Source organism: Rhamphochromis sp. 'chilingali' (assembly GCF_963969265.1).
Source record: "Rhamphochromis sp. 'chilingali' genome assembly, chromosome: 14".
Taxonomy (NCBI): domain Eukaryota; kingdom Metazoa; phylum Chordata; class Actinopteri; order Cichliformes; family Cichlidae; genus Rhamphochromis; species Rhamphochromis sp. 'chilingali'.
Genome location: NC_137941.1, coordinates 33,814,897 through 33,842,412, shown reverse-complemented (window position 1 = coordinate 33,842,412; position 27,516 = coordinate 33,814,897). Strand labels below are relative to the sequence as shown.

The 27,516-nt window shown below is 41.2% G+C and overlaps 2 protein-coding genes across 2 annotated transcripts; both read right to left on the bottom strand.

The window, feature by feature from the left end:
- LOC308409762 (uncharacterized protein) lies at window positions 1–3,410 on the bottom strand. Its single transcript, XM_080902740.1, has 2 exons — window positions 1,483–3,410; window positions 1–576 (listed from the first exon to the last, which is right to left on the bottom strand). The coding sequence occupies exons 1-2, from the start codon at window positions 1,593–1,595 to the stop codon at window positions 306–308; spliced, it is 384 nt and encodes a 127-aa protein (XP_080758866.1). The 5' UTR covers window positions 1,596–3,410; the 3' UTR covers window positions 1–305.
- Window positions 3,411–4,614: 1,204 nt separating this feature from the next.
- On the bottom strand, window positions 4,615–18,228 carry LOC308409569 (C-type lectin domain family 4 member E-like; the record flags this gene model as incomplete). The annotated part of the gene is made up of 6 exons (XM_080902411.1): window positions 4,615–4,799; window positions 5,218–5,321; window positions 9,126–9,268; window positions 10,749–11,009; window positions 15,152–15,253; window positions 18,168–18,228. The coding sequence occupies 6 exons, from the start codon at window positions 18,226–18,228 to the stop codon at window positions 4,640–4,642; spliced, it is 831 nt and encodes a 276-aa protein (XP_080758537.1). The 3' UTR covers window positions 4,615–4,639.
- Between the last annotated feature and the right edge of the window lie 9,288 nt (window positions 18,229–27,516).

Below are 27,516 nucleotides of genomic sequence, written 5' to 3'. Positions count from 1 at the left end.
TTGACACATGTACAATTTATTTCTTATTATACTAATGACAAAATACACTAATACAGTGGGATGCAAAAGTTTGGGCAACCTTGTTAATAGCCATTATTTTCCTTTATAATGGCTATTATTGTTGGTTGTTACAATAAAAAATGTCAGTTAAATATCATACAGGAGACACACACAGTGATATTTGAGAAGTGAAAAGAAGTTTACTGGATTTACAAAAAGTGTGCAATAATTTTTTAAACAAAATCAAGCAGGTGTATAAATTTGGGCACCACAAAAAAAGAATTGAAATAAACATTTAGTGTATATCAATGTGTGTGTCTCCTATATGATATATGGGGTGCCTTTGTCTGGACGTGCTTCCCATCCAGAGCTGCACAGCACAGAGGAAAGTTCCAGCGCTCCTGGAATCCCTCTGTGATGGACCGCCAGTCTCCAGGTGAAGGCACAGCCATGAAGTCGTCCACTAGACAGTCCCAGATGGCCGCCGCTACCTGTGGGGTGATCTGGCTCACCGTGGACACACCGACTCTGAAACTGAACGCGATGGTCCTGAAGGAGTCCCTGGTGGCAAGGAACCTGGACAAAATTGTTTAAAATTAGTATTATGTGTACTGCAGTTACAAAATACATTATTCAAATTCCAAAATACTTTTGTGATGTCAGATTTAAATTACAAATCATCAAATTTATAAAAAAAACATTTTGCAATTATAAGGATAATTACATAATATATATTAGATATAAAACAGTCAGTTGTGTTTTGTTTTAACTTTAACATATCATAATGTGATTTGACTTTCACCCCTACAGTGAGCCAATCACTCATAATTCCTAAACATGTCAATCAGGTAGGGATGAAGTAAGACATTAATAGAAATAAAGAGTTGTATGTTGACATGTAGCCCTTTCCTTGCTTATATCATTGTTAATATTTTTGAAAAATTAACCTGTGATAAGACAGCATATCAAGATAGAATATGCTAGATAGAACCATATAACTAAAGATGAACCAAACTGTTCACAGTTTTATCAAACTCTCAGTTTAAAGAAAGGCTGGTGACCCCTGTTATAGAGTCTGACAGCTGCAGGGATTATATACAAATATTCAACTATACCAGAATTAAATCAGGTCTAAATAAAAAGGAGTGAGTATCACTACAAAGATTAACCCACAGTGGTCCTCGTACCAGTTTGATATCAGCAAACACTGAGAGCATATATTGATATGACACCACAGCCATGCTATCATTGCAAACACTGATAACAGCATAAATTGAATTAAATTGGGACTTGATGAGACCTTTCGAGTATCACTAGAAATATTATAAACAGTCGTCTCCATACCACAGTTTGCTATCAGTAAACACCAACGGCATTCATTGATAGCATACCACATCCATGTTAGCAGTCTATAAACGATAGTTTAGCATATATTAGCACAGGTATCAATAAAGGACTACCGTATTAAACACTTTTACTAACCTCAGGCAGATGGACAGGCGCTCTGCAGGTGGGATTGAGCGCCTGTAGTTGGTGTCTAGCCGGGCGATGCTTGGATCAACGCGGGACAGCGATATCGCTGAAATGAACGTCATCCAGGCGCAGCTCCTGGAGCAAGTGGTGTGACAAGGGATTTCTTAAAATCACCCTGTAATTCTTCAGCTAAGACACCCGAGTTAGAAAACACAAACACTGCAGTCGTCTTTACACGCGTGGGCAGTGACGCACACTCTGCGTCTGCGTCTGCCTGTGTACTTTATTTATACATGTCTGTATGTCTGTGTGTGTGTGTACAAAAATAACAACGTCACTCAGAGCAACAGGTTCTTCCCCTTTTCTACATCTGCATGTTCTCGGAAAGAGCTGCGGTTTTTCTTCTCTACAGCTAACTGTTCTCTGAAAACAGGAAGTGGTTTAGTAGCTGAATAAGTTCATCACAAAAGTTATTAGGTGAAAAGTCACATAGATATGTAGATTACTTAGTAAACAGAAAAAGCACATTTCATGAAGCTGATCAAATTATATAAAAAAAAAATACTTTGACATGGTGAAACTCACCAAACTGCTCACACTTCAGGAGGACCTGATGGATCCAGGTATGGCGAGGACGTCCTTAACGCCGCTGCTCTGCTCTCCACAGTAAATAGAGCAGGGACACTCTCTCTTCAAACGCTAGCTCGACAGCTGCCATCTAGCAAAGATACCGGTCTGGCACAACTTCCTCCCACATCCCTCCACATTTCCGGTTCACGCGCGTCAAAATATGCAATTTTGAGGCGCGATGGATTTTTCTTGGACACGCGTCGAGGTGCGAATATGCACGCGTCAAATTAGAGGCGTTTGGGGCGTTTTCGCTCGCGTCTATCGCGTTCGGTGTGAACACACCGTAAGAGGTCTGTGGGTCTCTTGTAAAAGGACAACATCTGCCTGTAGTTTTTTGAGTTGGTTAAATATTTTTAACCTCTTTTCTCTGGAGCCAGCTCCATTTATATTCCATGTAACGAACCTTAGTGCACCCATAGATGTCTGTGTATAACTAGGGGTGTATGCTGTGTGCGTCGCTTAGACAGGTGGAGAAAATACATCACTTGTTCATAAATAAAGAGAAGGAGAGAGAGAAAGAATGTGTGGCGAGAAATCACACTTAAGAGTCGCCCGTCCAGCTTCAAGCCAAGTTAGCTGGTGGGTCCGAGGAGCCCACCCAGCACCACGCCTCATCTGCTGGGGGTCCTGGAGGACCCAGCCAGCACATCCTCATGTCAACTGACGGTCCGGGGAAGTCTGTTCAGCCGTCACCTGCTGAATCATCCCCCGCGACTTCTACACCGTCACCTGCAGCATTCACATCACCGCCTGCTGCATCCACATCGTTGCCTGCAGCATCATTGCCTGCAGCATCCACATCGTCGCCTGCAGCATCATCGCCTGCAGCATGGCCACTGTCAGGTTCCGCAGCCGCCACGCTGCCGTCAGGTTTCGCAGCAGTGTCTTCATCTATGCCTGCAGCGTCAGCCTCATCCACACCTGGTCCTGCCTTGTCAGCTTCATCCACGCCTGGCCCAGCCTCTGTGTCTTTATCCACGCCTGGTCCTGCCTCGGTTGCTTCAGCCTCGTCTGGTCCTGCCTCGTCTGCTTCAACCTCATCTGCTTCAGCCTCGTCTGCTTCAGCCTCGTCTGCTTCAGCCTCGTCTGGCCCTGCCTTGTCTGGTCCTGCCTCATCTGCTCCTGCGGTTGCCACACCGTCATTGGACCCAGGTCGTCCTGTTCCACTTCGCCTCTGCCAGCCGCTTTCCAGGCCTCTAGTTGGGCATTATGGCCATCAAGGCCGGCCTCCGGAGAGAGTTCGTCGCCACCGCTGGCTTCGCTGCCGGCCTCCGCACCTGCTCAGTGGCCACCACTGCCTTCCAAGTGGCCGGCCTCCTGATAGGTTTTGTCTGCGCCGTTGCTGTGTGCACGGTCGGCCCCCAGAACTGTTTGCCCGTCGCCGCCGTTGCTGTCCGCACAGCCGGCCCCCTGAACTGTTTTTTGCCCTGTGCTGTCGACCTCCGGGTTGACCCCCTGAACTTTTCATGGACTCTTGTTGAGCTCTAGTTTGGTTTTTTTGTTAATCTCTTTTCCTGTGTTCTGGACTCTTGTGCTTCTTTTTTTTTTTGTTTGTTGTCTCGTCTCGTTAATTACTCCCAGCTGTGTCCACCACCTGTGTGTAATCCCCCTGTGTTTCTCTGTGTGTATTTAAGTTGTGTCTTCTGTCATTGTAGTTGCTGGTCCGTCTGTGTATCCACCATGTTTCATTCGTGTGTCCCCTGCCGTCATCATCATGTACCATCATCTTCCTTCCTTTATGTCCAGGTTTGTGTTCTTGTTCATGCTCAGTAGTTTAGTTGTCCCAGTATAGTTTAGTTCTCCGTTTTGCCGTTTGCCTATCTATATTTCGTGTTCAATAAATCACCTTCACACCTTCACGACTGCCTGCGTTTGGATCCTCCTTTACCTTTTCCGCACGGCTCTTCTCACTCGCCGTGACACCTGTCATAGGTTACATTTTCTTGAGAACAAGAAAATCTTGAACGCTCTCTTAGCTAAGCTTATAAGCTATATTAATAGATCAAAGTGTCTTCAAGGTTTACAGTAGCTCAGTTTGTTTTATTAAGTCTGTTGTTGTATTACCATCTTTTAGAGTTATCACAAGTTAACTTTTACTTTGGGTCATCTATAAGTTATGGATTTTTGGAATTTTATGGAATTTTGCTTTGCTTACATAAATTCTAAACAACCCTTCAACTATAGTATTGAAGTTACGTTAATCATTGATGGTTCTCATTTACATGACCTGCAGTAGGAGTTTATCTTCTGGAAACTGTTGCTTCAATATGGCAGACATCACACTGTAAGTGTAATCAGATTCTCTGACCACCACACTTCTCTTTTCCTAAGTTATGACTTAAACATTAAAATAATAATAACCACTTTAAGCACTCATATTTTTTGCTTTCCAGGCATTTGATAATACTTTTCCTCAGTCTTCATGGACATAAAAAAATTACCTCATCCTGATAGAACAAACTACCATGTTACAATTTAAAGCTAAAACTGCAAAGCAATTATAATTAGATCATCTTTAAGAAACTGCACAGAGGTTTTACGGGTTTTTTTCACAGATCCACTTATAAGAAGTTGAACACGAGCGATCATTCCAAGTCTTCTTCGTATCAGTTCTGACATGAACACAGTCCTCTTCACCCCAATATGAACTTCCGCCACCATTATCAGGTTGATCTTCTGCCCAGTTCCCAGCAGGTCTGTGATGACATTATACTATTATTAGTAAGAAAACGTTTTGACATTTGTTGTGGGTGTGTCAAAGCTCCTAAGTAAGCTAACTTTTCCATCAGCAGCTTTTATAAGCACACTGTAAATTATGATTGGAATATTTTAGATAGTCATGGCATGGTGGTTGTTAAAGAAGCCTACACAACGTATACAGTTAGTCAAACACAGTCAAACCTGCATGGATATCATGTCTTGAGTATCTTGTTTTCCCCCAATGTGGCCAAAACAAGTCATCTTACATCACACATCTTTAAGCTTTTGGCCTTGCAGTTTGGCTTAACCCACTGGCATGTAAGCTAACCACTGTGGATACAGCTGCATGATCTATAGATTTAACAAATATCTTTTGGAAAGTTAAGTAAAAAATGAACCAAGCTGAAAACTTACATCAGAGTCAGTGGAGTTCCATCTACCCATTTCCATGTTCCCTCCTGTTCTTTATCATTCAAACCAATCCAAGCTGCTGCTGTGGCAATATTTGAGACGGCAGTCTGTTTAACACACAAAAAAACCTATTTTATTATAGTTTAAAATGACAATTTTAGTCTATGCAGTTTATCCCACTTTTATAAATGTCACAGTTCTGGGTCTTTTTGACCCAGCATTTTCAGTTTCTTGTGTTTTGGTATTTTTCTATATTATGATTTATGTTCCGATTCTTTAGTTGTGCTGTTTTTATTAATATTGTAGGTTTAGTTCAATGACAAGTTTGCGTCTTTGTGATTTGTTTCTTGTTTCCGATTTTATTTTGACAGTCCCAGTCCTATGTCAGTGTATTCAGTTTTACCTCCTCATGTCTCGTTAGCCCTAATCTCTCCCAGCTGTGTCTCCCTCCTGTTTCCCATTCCCTGATTACTCCCCTGTGTATACGCCCTGTGTTTTTCTTTGCTGTCTGTCATGTCGTACTTTCTACTTGCTGTGTATTTGTCATGTTCCAGTGTTTCAGTTCCTCTGTTCTGAGGAACACACACACACACACACACACATAAAACATATTAAGGATTGTACATTAACATAAAACTGTTGTCGGAACCATACTGAATTTCACCAGAGAAACACACACACACACACACACACACACACACACACACACACACACACACACACACACACACACACACACACACACACACACACACACACACATGAAGAGAGAGAGAGAGTATACATAGTATGCAAACCGCTACCAAACAGCCATCATAATTCGTCATAGAACAGGACAAATCAACAATTGACAATGACTAATTAATATTAAAATCTGTAACATAATGTATTGTTTGGAGTTTAGTCTGTTACTGTTACTATTTTTTACCATTTCTTTTTGGAGCAACTGTAATCCACATTATTTCCTTAGGGATTAATAAAGTATTCTGATTCTGATTGTTTCAGGATGACCTGCCATTATCCAGTGACACATCTGCTTACCTGTATCTTTTGCTCATTTCTCTTCCTCTTCTTTTCTCTTTTTTCTAAACTGAGGACCTGATGGCTTTGAATTTTTCTTGTCCATCTTCCACTGGTTTTAATTTTGCACTCCAGTATGAACACAAATCCCCCAACTCGAGGATCACCACAACATAACCTAATAGACCGACACCTTAGTTCAGAGATTCACTTTGTCTAAGGTGTATTTCTGGGATTTCACACAACCCAGGATTCAGATCATGAATACATAATGGGCTTGGATTTACATCATTATAAATGAAATGTGCTCTAGTAAATAACAATCACCTAATGTTGTTCATGAGACTAAAGTCATCTTACTTTGGTAATGTAAATATAATATGGCCAATATTAAAGTTATTATTTCAATCATTATTAGTTATCACAGCAGTGAATGAACTCTGTTTCAAATACTGAGCTTCAGTAAAGATTCAAGCTGCATTTATTTATATTTCCTGTCACCTTAAATCTTCCCTCAAAGACAGGTTCTTTTGACACTGTATATATAAATGTATTATGTAAGAGACAAATATTGTTCTTTTAATATGTTGGCATTACTAAATTTCTCTCAGTGCTTACTTTAAATATCCATGAAATCATCACATTCTCTGTAAAATTAAGGTCAACTATTGAACAAATAAAACACTGAAGAAGCCAAACAATAACATTTTCAAGTTATCTAAGTGACTTATATATCTTGTTCAACCTGAGTAGCAAAAGACCACGGGGAGTTTAAAAACGATGTGCCGGGAGTCTTAAAAGTTTATTTTATGACCTAGAAAAAGTAATGAGTGTTAGGAGGAGTTTTATAAAAAGTTGTCATTGTTGTACTTAAATTTGTAAACATTGTCTTGAACTGCATGTTCCCCTACACATCTAGGATGGTGAGGGATGCTATTTGCTATAGTGTTTAACTGCAGGCACACTGCGTGTAAGGTCCTGGGTTTCCTTATTTGGTAAGGAATGTTTACTTCCTGCCCTTTAGTCAAAGGAGCTTGCAAAGAAAAGCATCTGGACTTCTTTAAGTTACTTGAAGACGTTTCAACTCTCATCCGAGAAGCTTCTTCAGTTCTAAGGTCAAATGGTGGGGAGTCCCAGATTTAAACCTAGTGGGAGTATCCCCCCACAGAGGGACAAAAGGACCCCCTGATGATCCTCTAATCGCCTGAGCCAAGGTGTGAAACTGTGTGTGGGTCCCAATCAGCCAGAGTTTCGGGTGTGTTCATTGTGAAACCTGGCCCCACCTTATCATGCGAATTCCTGAGGTCAGATGGCCCAGGATGTGAGTGGGCGTTAAGGCGTCTGGGAAGAGATCTCAAAACTGGATTATAGATGGCAGACAGTTGGTGTCGTAAACCCCCGCCTCTGTTCAAAGATGGTCGCTCACAGTGGACATAGATGGCTTCTTTTACTCCTCTTTCAAACCATCTCTCTGTCCAAAATGTGAACATTGGCATCCTCGAAAGAGTGTGCTTTATCCTTAAGATGCAGATGGACTGCTGAGTCTTGTCCTGTGGAGGTGGCTCTTCTGTGTTGTGCCATGCACTTGTGAAGTGGCTGTTTGGTCTCTTCAATGTAGAGGTCTGGGCATTCCTCGCTGCACTGTACAGCATACATCACATTGTTAAGTTTGTGTTTTGGAGTTTTGTCTTTCGGGTGAACCAGTTTTTGTCTGAGCGTGTTGCTGGGTCTGAAATGCACCGGGATGTCATGCTTGGAGAAAACTCTCCTGAGTTTTTCTGATACACCAGCTACATAGGGGATGACAATGTTGTTGCGTCTGTCCTTCTTATCCTCCCTCGCTGGTGTCTGGTCTTCTTTTCTGTGCCTCTTTGCTGACTTTAAGAACGCCCATTTAGGATAGCCGCACATTTTGAGTGCTTCCTTTACATGTGTGTGTTCCTTCTTTTTTCCTTCAGGCTTAGAGGGAACACGTTCTGCCCGGTGGTGTAGGGTCCAAAAAAAAAAAGAAGGAACACACACACACACAGTGCATTTAACTTTCATGACACACCACAAGGTTGTACAATGGGTGTTTGGGTAACTGTTTGTCACTGAATAAAAGGTGGCAAGGGGACACTGTTTTTTTGGAGTCAACTGAGTGCGGTTGCAGAGCTTGCTGCTCTGAGATTCCGACCGGGCTCCCCTTGCAAGTTAAAATGGATCGAGCTCTGTCTTGCTTTGTTCACCGTGGATATGTCTCTGAACCAGCGGGGGCCTGCGAGTGCAGACCTAACAATGAGAGTAATATTAAAACTAAGTAGCTGCCGTCATTGTTGGAAAGTGGAATTGGCTGGGCTGCACTATGAATTGTGGGATAGGTTGGGCCACGAAGGATGCACCCGACCAATCCTTCAAATCTGGGGATATGAAGGACGCATTTGGAGGAGTCTACGAATTTAGACAGCCTTCGTCGCTGCCTACAAATGCAGCCTCAGGAGGATGCAGCCTCTGAATTTGGACACAGCTAGTGCTGTTGAGTAAGGTGAGGGAAATAATGGGGAAGGGCTCCTCTTGAAGTCCACTGTCTTCTTTACAGTTTTGTGCATATTTTTTCTGACTGCAGCACAGTAAGAACAACCTATGCATACAGGCATGTGGTTGAACACGCTTGCATGTATTTAACCACATATCTGCATGCAGGCTCATCACCATCCTTGATGAGTCTGATGTCATGTCATCTGGAAACTTTACGATTCTAACAGTCCTTTGAGGTTTTAATCCAATTCTTAGCTTCATTTTTTTCATATTTTTGTTCAGCATGGGAAGAGTCATTTACATACAAAATTATGAGTTTAAATTTCCATATTCATTTACAAACACAATAACACACACATACATAAACACTGTACCTGATCCTCTGGGCTGTCAATAACCACCAGATCTGCTCCTCTGTCTCTGCAGTCCTTTCTGGCTGCATCCCAGGAAGCAGACCTTTCAGAGAGGAGATAGCAGCTACAACTGAATCTGCTCCATCCTGCAGGGCATGTTTTATCTGGAAGAAATTACAAAAACAAAAATTTTACATTAACAAATTCCTGGGGCCCATTTTCCTGGCCACCTAAGTAATAAAATAGCCATTTTATCAAGACAAAGGACCTGACAGAGGAGAGCTGCCGTTAATGAGTGTAGCTTTTAACTGTACTTAATTATCAGGGTTGTTAGTTAGTTGCATCATCACACTGAAAAAAGGCCATGTTGGATTTACTTGATTCAATAGTGGACATTGGTTGCACACAACTGCACGACTTTTAACTGTGGGAAGAAACCAGAATACCCAGAGAGAACCCAGTGCAAACTAGCCAGATTGTGGATTTGAACCCCAGATCTTCTTACTGTGAAGCAACAGCACCAACCACCATGCCACCAATCCAGCCTTAACAAAAGTAGGAAAGCTATGATTTCAAGGCTTGATGCAGAATTTTTTTGTACGTTTTGTGATTTTCCTACAGTTTGATATCTCGTGCAATCTTGTGAATTTCATGAGTTTAGCAACTAACCACTCTTACTAGATTGTATCATGTCATCTCAACAAGGACAAATTAAGTTGTTGAATTTCGTACAGATCCTTCATGATTTAATTACGTTCATAGAAGCATGAAATGATTGTGTTTAAATTACAAGTTAGACTTTTTTAAGGTAACAAACACCCAATTTACTTTTTTCAGTATACCAAAAAAAGTAGTGGAGGCAACTCGATTTGACTGAGATGGATGCCTTCCTGAAACCACGATCCAAAGCATACGGGACTGAAAGTTATTGACTTACTTCACTCGAACATGATATGAACAATTTAATCTAGCCTCTCTGCATATCATGTAGTTTCTACACCAGGGGTGCCCAATCCCGGTCCTCGAGAGCTACCGTCCTGCAGCTTTTAGATGCATCCCTACTCCAACACAGCTGAATCAAATGGTTTGATTACCTCTTCAGCATGCCATCGTGTTTGGCAAAGGCCTGATAACAAGCCATTCATTTGATTCAGCTGTGTTGGAGTAGGGATGCATCTAAAAGCTGCAGGACGGTAGCTCTCGAGGACCGGGATTGGGCACCCCTGTTCTACACTATATAGTTACACTTAACTTTAAAGCATGAGGCACTTATGTTAAATACACGCAAGATGCTTACGTAAATCCAAGAGTTGGCCAATCCCTTTTTTTCAGTGCAGAGGACAGCGGGATTGTTATCCTAATGTAGGCCTGCTAGAGCTAGCTAGAATCAGAAACTATAGGATAACTGGATCTAACATCTTCATGTGTTTGTGGAAGGAATATATTTTATCCTTATTGTATCAATCGGATTTTTCTTGTAAATGTGAATTTGTGATGAGCACTTCTACAATGCAGCTTTATATTGAATAGCAAAGATTAAAGAATACTGAAAACATAAATCATTATTCCTATGATAACGTTTTTTTTAAAACTGAATTATTGAATTTCTGAGTAAAACACGCAACAGCTCACACAAGGACTCACTCTGATTGGACAAACAGAGCAGCCTTTTCAGCTCTTTGGTCTTTTCAGTCAGCAGGTCTCTCTCCTTGATCATCGAAGAAAGTTGACTACTCATAGCTGAGAGTTTCGTATTCAGAAGGTGTCTCTCCACAGTGATCGAAGAAAGATTGTTACTCACAGTAGAGAGATTTGCATTCAGAAAGTCTCTCTCCTCACCCATGGAGGAAAGTTGGTTATTCATTTCCGACAGCTGTTTAGCGGAATCATATACGCAGTTTTGGTCTGAAATGAAGAGAAATAACATTCATTTTTTTGACACACAAAAATTTAAGTTTCATTTTGAGATTTAGATTCATTTTATTTTAAAAATATATTTAAAATTTGCCAGTTGGTAATGAAACATGTGTAAGGTCTAAACTCACAGACCTCGCTGTCTTAGAGAACTGTTACTGTGAACCAAGCAAGACACTCAATTCAGTTCAATTCAATTCAACTTTATTTATAAACCACCAAATCACAACAAAAGTTGCCTCAAGGCGCTTTATGTAATATAATATGATAACTCAGAGCTCAATCGGTTTTACTTGCCAGCAAGGGCAGTGTCCAGTAGAGCACAAACCTGACTTCCCTCTTTGCCTCTTTTTATTGACAACAATAATGGATTGCATTTATATAGCGCCAGTGGCGGTCCTAGCCTGTTTGGCGCCTGGTTTTAATTTTGCATTCCAGTATGAACACAAATCCCCCAACTCGAGGATCACCACAACATAACCTAACAGACCTACACCTTAGTTCACAGACTCACTTTGTCTAAGGTGCATTTCTGGGATTTCACACAACCCAGGATTCAAATCATGAATACATAATGGGCTTGGATTTACAACATTATGAATGAAATGTGCTCTATTTGGAAGCAGCCGGCCCCTCCCCTGTATGTGTGAGACTTTAAATCATCAAAGTGTAAATTATAAATTTTAAATTGTTATTGATCGCTTTACCCCGAGTTCTAATCTGTATATTTATTTTCTTACTCTTCTTATATATATTGTTTGTTTACTTGCACTGCTGTAACTGGAGCCTCGTCGTCTCGTCTCTCTATATACTGGACTGTAGCGGAGATGACAATAAAGTTTACTTTGACTTCAGCAGCGAGCAGGCTCACCGAGGGCTCTCGCGCTCACTTTTCGCGTATAGAATTTCTAAAAAACACCGGTGCAAATTATAAGTCTGTATCATGATGTCTAGTGTTTTTGTGTTTGTTGTTTTGTTTTTTATTTTGTTTTATTTTGCGAGTTGGTTATTAGATGCTGCTCCAGCTGGTCAGAGAATCCCCCGCCGCCCCGCCCTCTCCTCCCTGTCCAGCAAGCAGCAGGCGCACCTCGCAAACGGAGGGCGCCCTTACTCCCAGCAAATGGGCGATAGAAAACCGATCGGTGCCTATGCCATTCCCAATATGCGCTGGCTGATGTTGGGGCAGCATGAGTACGAGCAATTTTTTATTTTTTTTGCCGATGCCCGTGATGCCGCCCCGGGCAACCGCCCGTGTCGCCTGTATCAAAAAACGCTACTGTAGGCTTGGGAGAACCCGATTGTCCTGCAGAGACGTTTGCTGCTGGATACTCGATGGTCGGTTGCGTTGTGTGTCTGGTAACACTCTCGACGGAGGACATTGAACGACATGTACCAATTTGGAACCACAATAACAGAGTTCAGGCTGATTGGAGCTGGCTTGGACCTGGCTTATCGAAGAACAAGAACAAAATCCCATAAGGCTGGCCGACATGATAGACGATTGGCAGGGCTGTGAGTACTCAGACTGTGTTTTGAACGCAATATGGATAGGATCTTGGAGAAGCTCATGGCTCTGCAATATGGATAACATATTGTAGAAGAACAACGGGAATTGAGATAATTGGTGACCAGCAGAGATGGGCAGTAACGCGTTACAAGTAACGCGTTACTGTAATCTGATTACTTTTTTCAAGTAACGAGTAAAGTAAGGGATTGCTATTGCAAAATCGGTAATTAGATTACCGTTACTTTCCCGTAGGAACGCTGTGGGAGTATCAGCTTTCCACGTGTAGATATTTCTGTTGCATTTTTGTAAATAATACTTTGAATTGCGTTACTAAAACCGTGATTTTTTTGCGAGAATGTCTCATGACAGTGATGTAAGCGAGTGCGCCGTTAGTGACAACAGCTGTGTGCAGATCAACAATGGATCACATATCGATTGTGGGAGAGAGTATGAGCGTGCAGCGTTTAAAGCGTGGAAGTACTGACCTTACTTTGAGTTTGATTCCATAAAAAGTGACAAAAACATTAGCGTCCGTTGTGCGTGGGAAGAAAACTTCTTTTTACAGCGAAAAAAACCCCCTAAACTTCCAAGCAAGTACCGAGTGCGCAACGACGTAATGGGAAACTCACAGAGAAACTCGCGGATTCTTTAACTGACCGCAGCACACCTGCACCAGGGTAAACCTCCGCCTACCGTAGTCCTGCTTTACAGGTGAAAATAGAGCAACAGGACCGCTGAGTCTTTGACTTTATTTATTTTCTGCTGTGTTTTACTTGCATCTATTTGAAAGAGTGAGTGTAAACAAAAAAAATATTTTATTTTATGTGCTGGAATGGGCAGAAAATAGGTTTAAATGTTATACTAATTTATTCAAGTCAGAGAATGTTGCATATAATTACATTTTTGCTTGATGCATAAAGTTAAAAGATTAAAACTGATAAAACAAGTAAAAAAAAAGAGATTTTTCCATTTGATTACATTTTGTATGATGATTTATGCAGAAAAAGTAGAATTGGGCTGAAAGCTCTATCACTTTATCACCTATTCAGGTTGTAAATCGTGTTTTTAAAAAGTAACTAAGTAATTAAGTAATTAATTACTTTTGAAAATAAGTAATCAGTAAAGTAACGGGATTACTTTTTTGGGGAAGATTACTTTTTTCAAGTAACTTGACCAACACTGGTGACCAGTGATGGACATTAGACAAACTGTAAAAGTTGGATGCAGTTGTTCACACTAAACATAAAAATTCACCATCTTCACTCGTGCGGCTATCCCACTGGCGCCAGCTGAAGGCCTGCCAAGGTCGAAGTTGACTGCAACAACAAATTCTTCCCATGATAACAGGATTGTTGTCAGAACTCTTTGTACCTCCTTCAAGGCCACCTGGGTCCATTGGAGACTGTTGACCTTCGCTTAACCAGGCGTGGTGACACTTTCTCTCAGCTGAACACGGGATACACACACAAACATGCACATGCACGAAACATGTACACTGATACTAATACGCCCTCACTATCATCCTCCCTCCGCCGAATCCAACGCCTCCTCCCATGCTTACCTCACATCCGATGTGGACACCGGATCAGCTGGAGGTACAATCGAAGATTGCAGCGGACCCAGATCAGCTGTACACACTGGAATACTCTCCCATGTTGCTTGTCTGTGTTTTATTGTGTTATGGTGTATTGATATCTGTGCATTCCTGGATTATCCTTCTGTGTTACACATTTCAATGTTTTTTTCCCTTGCTACCTAACCTGACCTGTCTCCCCAATGTGATGTTTGTGTATTGTATGTACGGTCAGCAAGGTCTGTCATCTCGATTGTGGCCAACTGCAACTGACAAATAAAGGCTATCTCATCTCATCAAAGCGTTTTACAATTCCACTATTCATTCACTCTCACATTCACACACTGGTGGAGGCAGCTACAGTTGTAGCCACAGCTGCCCTGGGGCAGACTGACAGAAGCGAGGCTGCCATATCGCCCCTCTGGCCAACACCAGTAGGCGGTAGGGTAAAGTGTCTTGCCCAAGGACACAACAACCAGGACAGAGAGAGCTGGGGATCGAACCGGCAACCTTCCGATTACAGATGAGCTTCCCAATCCCCCTGAACCACGGTCGCGCGCGTGTGTGTGTCTGCGTGCGTGCGTGCGTGCGTGTGTGTGTGTGTGTTTGTGTGTGTGCCAACATGTACAAAAAACTGTAAAAAGCAGAAGTCCTGCTAAAACAGGAACTTGTAGCTGGCTATGCTTGCCATAAAAAATTACCAAAGCTGAAAATAAATCTTCTAATCATCTAGCTCCTTCTGCACAATGACAACCATATTAGGACACATAGAAGCAATGGTCATGTGACTTTGCACAAATGACAATCTCAAAAGAATCAACTCTAACAACATGTTAAATATGTACATCAGTTTTATGCTAGTGTATGAGAATAAGGAGCCACTGTTGCTATGCTCTCATCATCTTGGTGTAGTTACTCTTGTTTGTCAACTTTTAGTAGAAGTGACAACTGAATTGAATTGTATTGAACTGAATTGAATATTTGCCTTTTTACTGTGGCTGATGGTGGCTGCTGGTCAGTAGAGCAAGTATTGATGAAAAACATGCAACTCACAGAAGAAACCGAGAGTGATCAGTCCAGCCAGAAGGAAAACACTCAGCAAGCTCAGAGAGAGAATAACGCCCAGATAAAAACTTCTCTTAGAGCTCCTTGGACCTGAAAAAACAAAGAAAGGAAAACAGGGAATCCAATAAAATGTACACAGTAATAACAGACGTTAAAATACCTATTTTCCTATGTGTGTTACTTCTTCCTTTCCTGTGTTGATTTGTTGCTTAAAACATTTGACCTTGATGTATATTTAGTACATTGCATGCAAGGATGGATGGATTATTTCTAACTGTTAGGGTCCCTGGGTCGTTGACCCAGTGTTTTGTGTTTTTGGTTCTTTGATTTTGTTATTTCATTATATTCTAGCTTTGCTTTATGGGTTTTAGGATCATTCTTAGTTTAGGTTCTCTGGGTGGGGTTGGTTAGAGTTTTAGTGTTCTGGTTTTCTGTCTGTGTTCCTTAGTTGCTGTCTCCCCTGTCTGCTGTATCCCCACATCCAGTCAGTGTCTGTGTCTGTCCTGGTCCCACGTCTCTGTTCCCTCTGTAGTAGTGCTTGCATGTGAGTCTGTGTCTTTTGTTCAGTCTGTGTTTTGGGTTTCCTGTTTTACTTTGAAAGTCCATGTCTCATGTTAATGTGTTTGGTTTTGCTTCTCCTTTGTCTCGTTAGGCCTGATTTGCCCCAGCTGTGTCTCCCTCCTGTTGCCCATTCCCTGATTGCTCCCTCTGTGTATTTAAGCCCTGTGTTTCAGTTTGTCAGTGTCGCGATCTACCATTTATTTTGCTGTGTGTTCTGTCTGTGTAAAGTTTACCTTGGAGTCTCAGTTTTGTTACTTTTTTGGAGTTCAGCATTAAAGCTGTATTTAAATTCACCTTTGATTTCCGTGAGTCTGCATTTTGGGTCCTTCATATCACCACCCCTGCGTAGGGATGGGTATTGATAAGATTTTAACGATTCCGATTCCATTTTCGATTCTGTTTAACGATTCGATTCCTTATCGATTCTCTTATCGATTCTTTTTTTTTTTTTTTAAAGGAGAACACTAAAGTCGATTAGCTTAGAACTGTGTTTTATATCTTCTCTTTGAACAAGATAGAAATTTAGGAGTAACGTGGCCTTACAAACCCAACAGTGAGATCTTAAGAGAGCCACAGCCTACAGCTCTTCAATGGGGTGTCACAGGGTCCCCAGGAAAAAAAATGTATATGTAAAATAATAAAATAAATATTCTCCTGTAGCAATAACAAAGTTTAACATAAATTATTCTGTAGCAATTACACACGAATATCCAGTAATGTCCTGCCTACAATTAAACACATTCACTTACCAAAGTGAAATCGGGGCATCTGCTGTGGCAAATGGGTGCAAGCCTTTGACCACAAACTTAGACACTGCTCGGTGACATTCGTCTATCCTGGCCTGAAAGGAGACGCTACCGGTAGACTGCAGCGAGAACTGCCAGCATCTGAGCCAGACTCTGTCTCTCTCATCATGGTTATCTAAATGCAACGCACAGTAATAGCAGGTTTTGTAATAAGGTAAATCGCGCTAACATAATATGCAATGCTAATTGATTAGTTACCTGCAGTATTAACGGGAGAGGACGTGGAAACGCTACCGCTGCTGCTGGGTTGAGCTTCACTAGTCCGGAGCGGATCAAAAACACGACATTCGTTGAACGCAATCGCGTGTTTTTTGAGCAAATGCTTTTGCATATTCGTAGTGTTTCCTCCCTTTGATGAAATCTCTACTTTGCAAGTATTGCACGTTGCCCTGTTGTCATCCTTTCTCATAAAGTGTAACCAAACTTTTGAGCGTTTGTGCCGCTCAGGCGCCGTGTTTCCTACTGGGTAAAAGACGCTACTCAACGTGATGACGTCATTCGGGGCGACTGGAATCGATAAGGAAATCGTTTTTAAAAGTGGCAAACGATTCCAAGGAATTGAAACAGTGGGAACCGGTTCTCAACAAGAACCGGTTTTCGATACCCATCCCTACCCCTGCGTGCACACGGCCTTCACATAACACTAAGAGCTCAGCTCTGCAGCACAGGTTGTCTGAAGTGTTAAAGTATTACTGGTTTCAGTCTATTCTTTTTAGTTCTGAGGGAGTCACCCATTTCATATGTAGTTCATATGTGGTTTATGCAGCTCAGCCACCACTGAAACTGGACCTGTTCTCAAGCTTTGTATAAACTTTAGTTGTGTGAAAGGCTACAGAAGTCAAACTTCTTTTAATAGTTTTATTAATAACTTTTAAAATAACATTTCAAGAGAAGGAAAATAGTCAAGTATAGGTTACAGACAAAGACCTTATACACACACAAACAAACACACACAAACACAATGAGTTCCTGATGAAGGCTCTTAGGGTCCTGTTGATCTCGTACAGTTTTAGGCCTGAGAGTGCTAAAACTTGACTTCAGGTAGAGACTTGAATTGCGAAGAGTTTTTGTGTCATGACAGCAGTGGCGTCTCTGCCTGTGACCATCTTATTTTTAAAAAAGGGCAGCAGGTCATACTCGAACCCAGGCCATCAAAATAAATAAGGACCTCTAATTTGGAACAGAGACATTTAAAAAAATGTCTAACTGCTGGCTAGTTAAAATATTAAAAATTAATATTTAATCCCATATTTGAGCACACAGTAATAAAATACTTCACATTGCAAAAGAGTGACAATTTCTGAATGGCCTTTAGTTATATTTCACAATAATGTAACAAATTAAGCATATATAATATTTTTCAACAAGAAATTGTCTTTCACAGAAATTAAGAATTCATTCTACTCTCATGTTGGATTGAGCAAATACAGCAAGTTGGATTACAAAAGCAAAACAATAAGCAGATAGTGAAAGCCAATCTCTTGCCCTGGAATACTATGAAATTCAGGTTAAAATCTGTTACAAAGCAAAATATGCATATATTTAACAAAATTTAAAAAAAAAAAAGGTTTAAAACAGTGTATAATAATATTTTTCTGACCTGACACATTATGGGTGTCAGGTCACTTATTTCCTACCTGTGTGATTTGTTGAAGGTGCTGGTTTGAAACATTCAAGATTCACATATATTTCGTCCATTGCATGGAAGAATGTAGATTATTTCTGAGAAGTGAGCTCTGCAGCCAGGTCTCATGAAATGCGAAAGTATCATCAATTTTAGTCTAATCATTGTTTAGCTCTGAGGAAGTCACACATTTCATATGTGGTTTATGTAGCTATGCCACCACTGAAACTGGATCTTTTCTTAAACTGTGTATAAACGGTAGAAGTCAAAAGTCAAACAACAGAAGTGAAACTTTTTTTCCATAGTTTTGTTAAGAACTTTTAATGTTTTTAAAAAGAAATAATGTACAGTAGTATAGGTTAGACAGACAGACAAAAACCTAAAATGCTGCACACACGCACACCACACACACACACAACACTGCTCATTTTACTTCTCTTTTTTTTTTTTTTGCCTGTCCTGTTTGGTTTTTTAGCCGTCAGAATTGATGTCTGAAAGCCAACAAAGATACCCAATGGATTTACTTTGCCAAATGGATCATCACGGCCTTGCTGTATTGGTCCATTTGATCAACCTTTGTTGTTATTATTTATTTTATTTTATTTCATTTTCAGTTGTTACAGATGGGACAGACATGGCCGGGGATAGCAAAGGGAGAAGGAAAGATGAAGGGAAAGAAAAACAGAGGTGAAGAGTGACAGTGAGAAAGGGCACTTAAAAAGAGAAAAATCTCCTGGAACACCTGTTGAGAGAAAAAAAAGAAGGAAAAAAGAGAAAACAAGCAAAAAAAGAGAACAACATAATAAACACAGCACCATCGCATTAATCTAAGTAACAAAAAGAACAGTAAATACTAAATATTGACTGATATTGTGCAGCACGCAGGACCAACAGTGCACAATGTGCTTTGAGGTAGCAACCAAGAAAGGTGTAGTTTGTGTCTGTGAACACCTGCATGCACACCTGTGTGGATCAGCGCGCTTGTATTAAAAAGGTTTCTCCATGTAACGATCTGCTAGAGGGTGTAGGGAGCCATAGACCCATCCTACAGGGCATGAAGCAGGCATGGAGGAGATCCAGGCCTCAGACATTCAGAGGGCCCAGAGTGCGAGAGCCCAAGGAGGACCATCGGGGCATCCGTGCTACCCTCCTGGGAAAAGCTGAGGAGAGCCCCAGATGAGGGGTCACCCACCAGCCATGGAGCAGAAGCCAGAGGGGGGTGCAGTGGCGTGCACACGGACTCTGCCAGCAGCCAGCTGTGCCAGAGTGAACTGAACCGCAGGCCCAGAGGCCGGAGGACTGAGGGCCCCCCACACCCCGGAAGAGGCCCAACGGAGCCACAGGCGACAGCCCCCGCCATAGAGCCAACAGGAGTGAGCCGGTACATACCTGAGTGCCCGGCCCCGGACACCAAGAACCACCAACGCACCAACTTCTGAGGGCATCAGTCACACGCAGGGAGTATGGTGAGGGGAGATAGGCCTCCAGGTCCAGGTACCCTCACCCCCAAAGGAAGGAATCCCACCTAGACCCAGGAGATGTTACCCTTTCCCCCTGGGGTGGAGACAAGCTGCCGGCCCTGCAGCAGCAGGGAGGCCCCTCATCCCAGATCCCAATCGGACGGCCAACACCGTCACCCAGCCCCTCCGCCCCAATGACTAACAGAGAACTGGGGTGTGTGAAGACCCCATACCTACCTCCTATTAGGTCCTGCGTGTTGTACTAAAGTACATTTAAAACACGGGAGGGCATGGTGCTTCCTGCCAGAGAGCAGCAGGTGTCAGTACGGCCCCTCCCGAGAACACTCAGTGTCTACATGCATTTAAAATTGAGAGGTGGGCAGAGGTGAGGTGGAACACACAGACCGTCCTCTGGACGCCGTGTAATGTGCCCATCCCCAAGGCCCTATATGTATGAGAGTGTGAGTAATGTGGATGTCTAAGTTGTGGAGTAAAATTGAGGTACAGGTAGCCAGAAGGGAACAGAGGAGGAATGCCTCCCCTGCACCCTGGTGACACACCTGCACTCCAAGGCCCTGCATGTGTGGGTGGGTGTGGTGGAGCAGGAAGGGCGAGGGAGTTGGGGATGGGAAGGGAAGGGCAAGTAGCCCTTTCTGGGGTCTCCCCCGCTGACCCCAGTAGGAACCCCTGCCCTCTGGACCCCACCAAGGAAACGGGGCCCAGGCCCATCCAGACTGGGGCCCATGGCAGCAGCACCGCCAAGCCCCACAGGACCCAGGGCAGCCCAACTGACCCCACCGCAGAGGAAACTGTACCCACAATCAATCAATCATCAATTCAGTTATCTCCCAGGCTACACAAGACAATAGATATCCAGGTTAAGTCCATTCTCCACCTCTCCTATATCTCTCCCCCACCTACAGAGTGAACTCCTGCATGGATGAAACAACCTCCCTGCCAGCTGAAGAGACCCCCAGTTAGGCTGATGCACCAGAGGCCCCCTGTGACCCTTCCCATGAGTGATTTGGGTAGAGATTTCTATCTAGTCAGATCGCCTTGTACTTTCTTTAGAAGTGGGGTGTGGTTTAATTTAGTTAAATCTGCAAGCTTAGGAGAGACGGACGATCTGATATTCTCGTGTTGGCGTTGTTCCCACATCATCATAATTAATGTTGTTCCAGGGTCCACATTACAAGTAACCAATCACCTTCTTGTGACGTCATACTTTTGCGACTTCGAAAAATACCCACCTTAAAAAAACAAATGTTCTTCGAGAAACCACCTTTTGTCCGCCGATTCAGCAATTTCAATTCCTCTCAAGATACTTTTCTTTAATAAACGGTAAGCATAATACATATGTTTTCCTTGAAATGGATAGCTGTTTGTTTGCTAGTGATAGGCTACTTGCGAACCAGTGTTCTCCAGACAGAGAATTGCGTGTCAATGTATTATGATTAATTATGAAAGTACAGGTGAATATAGCTCTCCCGTCAATATATTATGATATATAATAAATGTACAGGTGAATATAGCTGTGATAACAATGTCAGGCAAAATTGCAGTAGCTTCCCTGATCACTTTACAAACATAAGTGAAGAGAATTTGAACTAAAAGGCCTAGACTAATGGTTGTGTGCTGAATCTATGAATCAAACTATCACCTGGAAACATAATTAACTGGTCCATAGCTGTGAAACTGGACATGAGTTCTTGATTCTATGGAGATTAACAGTAATCCAGAAATTTACAAATTTGTCCTGGGCCATCTTGTAAATGTTGTCCCTGGGACATCGTGTTAAAGTTGCCAGACACATACCATATGAAAGTTTAGCCTCTTTTAGCCCCTGTTTGTTTAATATTATATATATATATATATATTGTTTTAATATTATATTTAATATTTACATTGTATTGGAAAACAACCCAAAACAAGTTAAAATGAATTAATGAATATTGACTAATTAAACCTTTGTTATTTTACCACCAGAAATGCACGATATAATTAGAAGTGTTCTGAATGACGAAAAAAAAAGAACTGGAAAAGATACACAACTTTGTGTGCATGTGTCACAATGCCAGGAGGACCCATCCAGTGTCGTGTTAGAAAAATTGAACTCATTAACCCTTCATGGACATTATAAATGTTTAAATGTGGCCTCAGGTAAAGACAGGAAAAGAGACTATTACAAATTCAACTGCATCAGAGCTGGAAAAAAAAGTCGAAACAGCTACAGGGCAGTGGGCTGTAAGGCCTTTGTTTCATTTAAAGTACTCAAAGTACTTTGTTTTTTGCAGTACTCAAAAAACAGAGTAGGTGGATTTGCCTAAACCAGCTAAACCGGCACAGAGCATTCCTTTATAAAAGACGTGTGCAATTCCAATTTTTTTTTAAATAATACAGTCTTGATTTAAACTTTAAATTCCTTCAATTACAGTTACTAATCATTTCAAATAACTTTTTTTCAGATTTTTCCACCGCCTGAAATACTTTTTTTTTTTTATTTATTTTTTTAATCTGGCTACAAGAATATGTGTCTGGATGATCTAATTGAAGTGCTCCTAGGGAAGGCCGACGACTGCTTCTCAGTCATAAAAACCCTGCAAGATGTGGGCCGCATGAAAAACCGGTTTGCTGACACCTTGTCTCAAATTTCAGACTCTGCTTCAAGACTGATGGAAAGTGGTTGGGCTCTTAAAATTACAGTCAAGAACAGCCATGGAGTTAATGCATATCAAGTCCCATTTGAGTCAAGAGAAGTGTATGATGTCTGCCCTGTTGAGTCCTACTACAACTGTGCATATGGCTTACGAGGACTTCTTTGCAAGCATGTAGTGTTACTTGCAAAATTAGCAGAGGTTGACAATGACATCTATCCAAACATGGAAACAGACATTTCTACCTTGGCAAGAATTGCAGTGAAAGAAAGGCATTACTTTGTACACTGTGAGGACTTGAAAATGCCAAGTTTGTTTGGAAATCTGTGTTTTTTTGCATCGGCTGAAACACTTCAGTGCACTTGTTGTACGTTCTCTCACTATAACACATGTGCTTGCCTGAAGGTGGCTTGTAGCTAAGGATGCAACGATACCAATTTTTTCAAACCGATACAATACCGATACTTGGATCTGAGTACTTGCCGATACAGAGTTCAAAAACCGATACTTCTACCACACACACACAAATGCAATGAATTGGAAGACAGGTTTTATTTTATTCTCTGCCGATAATAAATATCTTAATAAAAATGACCACAAAAAATTTTCAAGTGAAAAATAAGCACTTCTGTTAAATTATTCCAGAGTCTCCACATTGTAATTTAACAAAATATCACTGAACTATTGGCACTGGTCTCGAGCTTTCGGAATAATAAATAAACACTTCTGTTTGGAATAAAATAAACACAAATTAGGTTTGAGAATAAAATAAACTTTTAAATAGTTGCAGAGTGTCCATATTGTAAACAAACAAACAAAATAACGAAAGTATTTGGCATTGACGAACGAACTCCCCATCTGCCCGTGGATCATCAGTCCACTGTGCCGTTAAACCAAGGACTGACATCACGCACACACTGCTTGTCTTTACCTCTTTAGAAAGTTTTGGCACCATTATCTCCCTGATGTGTGGGCGACTGGGAATTTCCAGAGCGTTCTCACTCCCGAGGCGTAACATGTCGACGTTTTGTCACGTCCCGCGGCGTTCCTGAGGAACGCGAAAGGAGACCTTCGGCGTTCTTATGGTACGCGGCAGGTTATGGCTGGGATCCAGTGCAATGACGCTCCCGCGGTAATAGACGTTCCAGCCCTGTATTCCAGCCCTAAACCTAACCTTATCCCTAGCCCTGACCATAACCTTATTCCTGACCATAACCAGGACTTTAATGATGTTAAATAGCGTGTTTCTAAGCGATTTGAAGAAGAAGAGCGAACATGTGTAGATTCAGTCCAGACGGTTCTCATATTTCCTCTTTTTTCCGAGGTCGTCATTTAGGAACGTGATGGGTAGCCGAAAACGTAATATGGTGATGATTTGTCACCTAGCGTAAAACGTTACGCTTTGGGAGTGAGAACGGGTTGGAATTTCATATCGCAGCTCGAGTATGCTGAGAAGAATTCTATGTTTTCCACGACTGGCATTGGCTGGTCATCCAGAGCGATAAAATGAGTCAGAGCCTCTGTTATTTTAACTGCGCGTGGATTTTCTCTTGACATTTTTCATCGCTTTTCTAAAACCTGAGTTAAAGTTGGCTGTTCCGGTCCACTGCTGACATTTTGTTTAGCCTAGCTACAGCAGCCTCCAGTTTCTCTTTTTTTTTTATCTGGAGCTGCCAGTCTGACTCGTCTAACCCTGTACCTGTTTAGCGCGGGATGTCCCCTAGTGGCCAATCTAAAAAACTTCTACAAAAATGACAAGCCACCCTCTGATTAATGAAATAAGTTAGTATCGGTTCATAACTTTTACGAGTATGAGTACACACACATTTTACAGTATCGGCCCCGATACCAGTATCGGTATCGGTGCATCCCTACTTGTAGCCATTTTAAACAAATGAAAACGTACTTTATCAACTTTGAACGACTCTCCTGTAGTTGAAAGCACAGACAAAAAATGCACAGAAGATGCGGTAGGAAAACTAAATGCTGTTTTAGACACAGTTAAACAGTGGGCATTCATTCCAGAGGGCATTACTGCAATGATAGATGAACTGCATACAAATGTCTTAAAAACAAAACAAGAAGTAGGCAAAGGTATATGTCAGTATGAAATAAAGACGACAGATAATGCACGCAAAATTAGGCCATTGCATTCTTGCAAGAAACGTTCGGCCAGCATCGATATTCCAACAGTCTGTGAAAATGAATGTGAACAGTCGATAACCACTGAAAGAGAGACATCCTCTGGAGAAAATGAAAACCTTTTGGGATACAAAACAAAAAAGAGAAGAGTTAAAGTTAAGTATATGCACAAGTAGACTTTTGTGTAGACATTTCAAAGGGACTGCATCCATTACTTCTGTTTATTGAAACCTAAAGCTGAATAGCTGTCTTAACTTTCTGCCAAGGAACAGATGAAAAGAAATTGTTTGGTCTCTCTCAAGCAGTTGTTTTTTATGTGTGTTATTCATTACTTTGGCTTGGTTGCTATTTTTGATACAAATTCATCTGTGCCCATTGTAATATTTTCATACGTTACTATTTTTATATTGCTATGTATTATAAATAAAGGATTATTTATTACTATTAAAGGTCTGCATTTGTAATTGTTGGTATTATTTATAAAATATGCGCTCTTAAGTTTTTTGCTCCATAAAACGGTACCTGTCACTTTTTGGACATAGAGTATCAGCTTTTGAGGACCCCTGGCTCATACAAAATAGAAGTAAAAGGTTTCAACATCCAGCCTTTTTATGATTAAATACAAAGTGTAATAACAGAGTTATCAGGGTGTGATTTTGTTAATAGGTAATCATCCTTAATTGTAATTTAGAGTATGACTAAGTATAAGTTTAATAGTAATGATGAGTAAGAAAATATAGCCAGAGTAATGGAATGAGACTAATACCTGACCTCACACTGAGATTTGGTATGAAGTGGCATGTTTGTGCTAATGCTGACATTGGGGCTCAGAGTTCCTCTGTGTGTATATATTTGTGAACGTTAACTTGGCTAATGTCCAAGGGTTTAACTGCTTTCCTGTTGGATTGTATCACACAGCAAAAATGTAAACATTACTTATATAGGTTAAAGCTATAGTTTTCAGTACCATTATGACATGCACTCCACATGAGTTCCCATCCTGTTGATGTGGGTGGCTCACATGTGACAAAGTCCACTCTCTAGTGCAGCCTCTCGCTGAAGCAAATGAGCTGAGAGATCGCAGTTATTACAAATAAAAAGCATATAGAGAAATCAATAACCACGTTTGGTAATGATTTCAATTAAATTAAATATGTTAAATATGTTGATTAATTGCCTCCAGTTTTTCAACAACGCACTTTTTCTGACCTCCGACTCTCCAAATGAATTCATATAGACTATGGTCCTCTTGGGTATGTCACAAAACTGTTTTGTAAAAAGATGGATATGGTAGGCTTGTGCCTTGAGCTTTCCTAATGAGGGACACTGAAAAGTATCATGCACTAGAGAGAGTGCAAAATCTGTGCAACTTACAAACAAGGTCCAGTGGCTGCCGTTTTCCAGACAGGCTCCAATCAATTTCTCATACATCTGAAAGATGTTTTTCTGGAAATAAAAAGAATGTGGCAAGTATGTTTTTCTGTCAAGAATGACACTGCAAAATTGCGAAAGCTTGTCAGGTGAGACTTGTAATTAATTCCGCAGATACACAAACATATAGAAAGTGTCATTTTTTTGTTTACATTAATTAAGGTCTATAGTGTGCACGAAACAAATCAAGACCACAGACTCAAAACGCACCACTCAATTTTTGGTGTTCTTTATCAGATGGCCAAGACAGAAATGTTTTAATCTGTGTGCATTGCTTTTGAGTAAATCTTTACACAGAAAAGGTTTCAGAAAGGTATTTTTCAGATTCTTCTGACAAGGCTTCAATTTTGGAAAATGCTGTTTGTTTATAGTGGCAACTTATAAACCCTTTGTGATAAGAACATAGTTACCACAGTCCAAGTCATACCTTCAAAAAGTATGCACTTTGTGCTCTTGTGGACCCATCCAGCACACAACCATTAGCCTAGGACTTTTAGTTCAAATTCTCTTCACTTATGTTTGTAAAATGATCAGGGAAGCTACTGCAATTTGGCCTGACCCAACCCCCGGGCCACGAAACACCAAAAAAGTTGGGGAACGCTGGTCTAGAGAACACTGGTTAGCTAATGCTGTCGTCAAGTAGCCTATCACTAGCAAACAAACAGCAAGCCAAGTAAGGAACATATGTATAATGCTTACCGTTTATTAAAGAAAAGTATCCTAAAAGGACTTCAAATTCGGCGGACAGTTTCTCGCAAGTGAAGAAAATTTGTTTTGAGGCGGGTATTTCGAAGTCGCAGAAGTATGACGTCACAAGAAGGTGATTGGTCACTTGCAATGTTGAACCTGGAACAACATTAATTATGATGATGTGGGAACAACGCCAACACGAGGATATCAGATCGTCCCTCCTAGGAGACACATTAATAACTAAATATTTAATATTTCCAGATTGTAGTGGGGTAGAAGAAGAATTATGGAAGGAGCAATTAATTGGAAGAACTGTAAATTTTGAACAGTTAATTGAATAATCTGAAACCTCTTGAAAACGAGTTTATCAGTGTAATTACATTGTTGTAGCCTGTCTAATTGCTGCTGCTAGTGGTTCGTTAAGAAATTGCAAACAGTGAAGGGAAGAGAGGGGGCGTCCCTGCTATGGTGCCCCTCAGGAGACAGAAGCTGGAGGATGTCTGGTTATTTTTTCTGACACAAGCTGTTGGGGAATTATATAATATTTTTAGCCAGTTTATGAAAGAGGATCCAAAAACAAATTTGTGTAAAGTTGCAAATAAAAAATTCCAATTAACTCTGTCAAACACTTTTTCTGCATCTAGAGACAATATTGTGGTTTCAGTGTTTTTACTGTATGAGTAGTCTATTAAATTAGGTAATCTACTTGTATTTGTTGATGAGTGCCTACCTTTTATGAAACCAGTTTGGTCAGGATGGGGGGGGGGGGGGGTATCTTCTCTAATCTTTTTGAGAGAGCTTTGCAGATTAATTATTTTGCGGTCTACATTTATAAGGGATATTAGACGATAGCTTGAGGGAAATACAGGGTCTTCCTGGTTTTAGCAGGAGACTAATGTTGGCAGCATTCATAATCTGCCATTTTCCTTGATGTCCTTAAACATTCTGTGGAATACTGGTGCCAAAAATGTCCAGATTTCTTTGT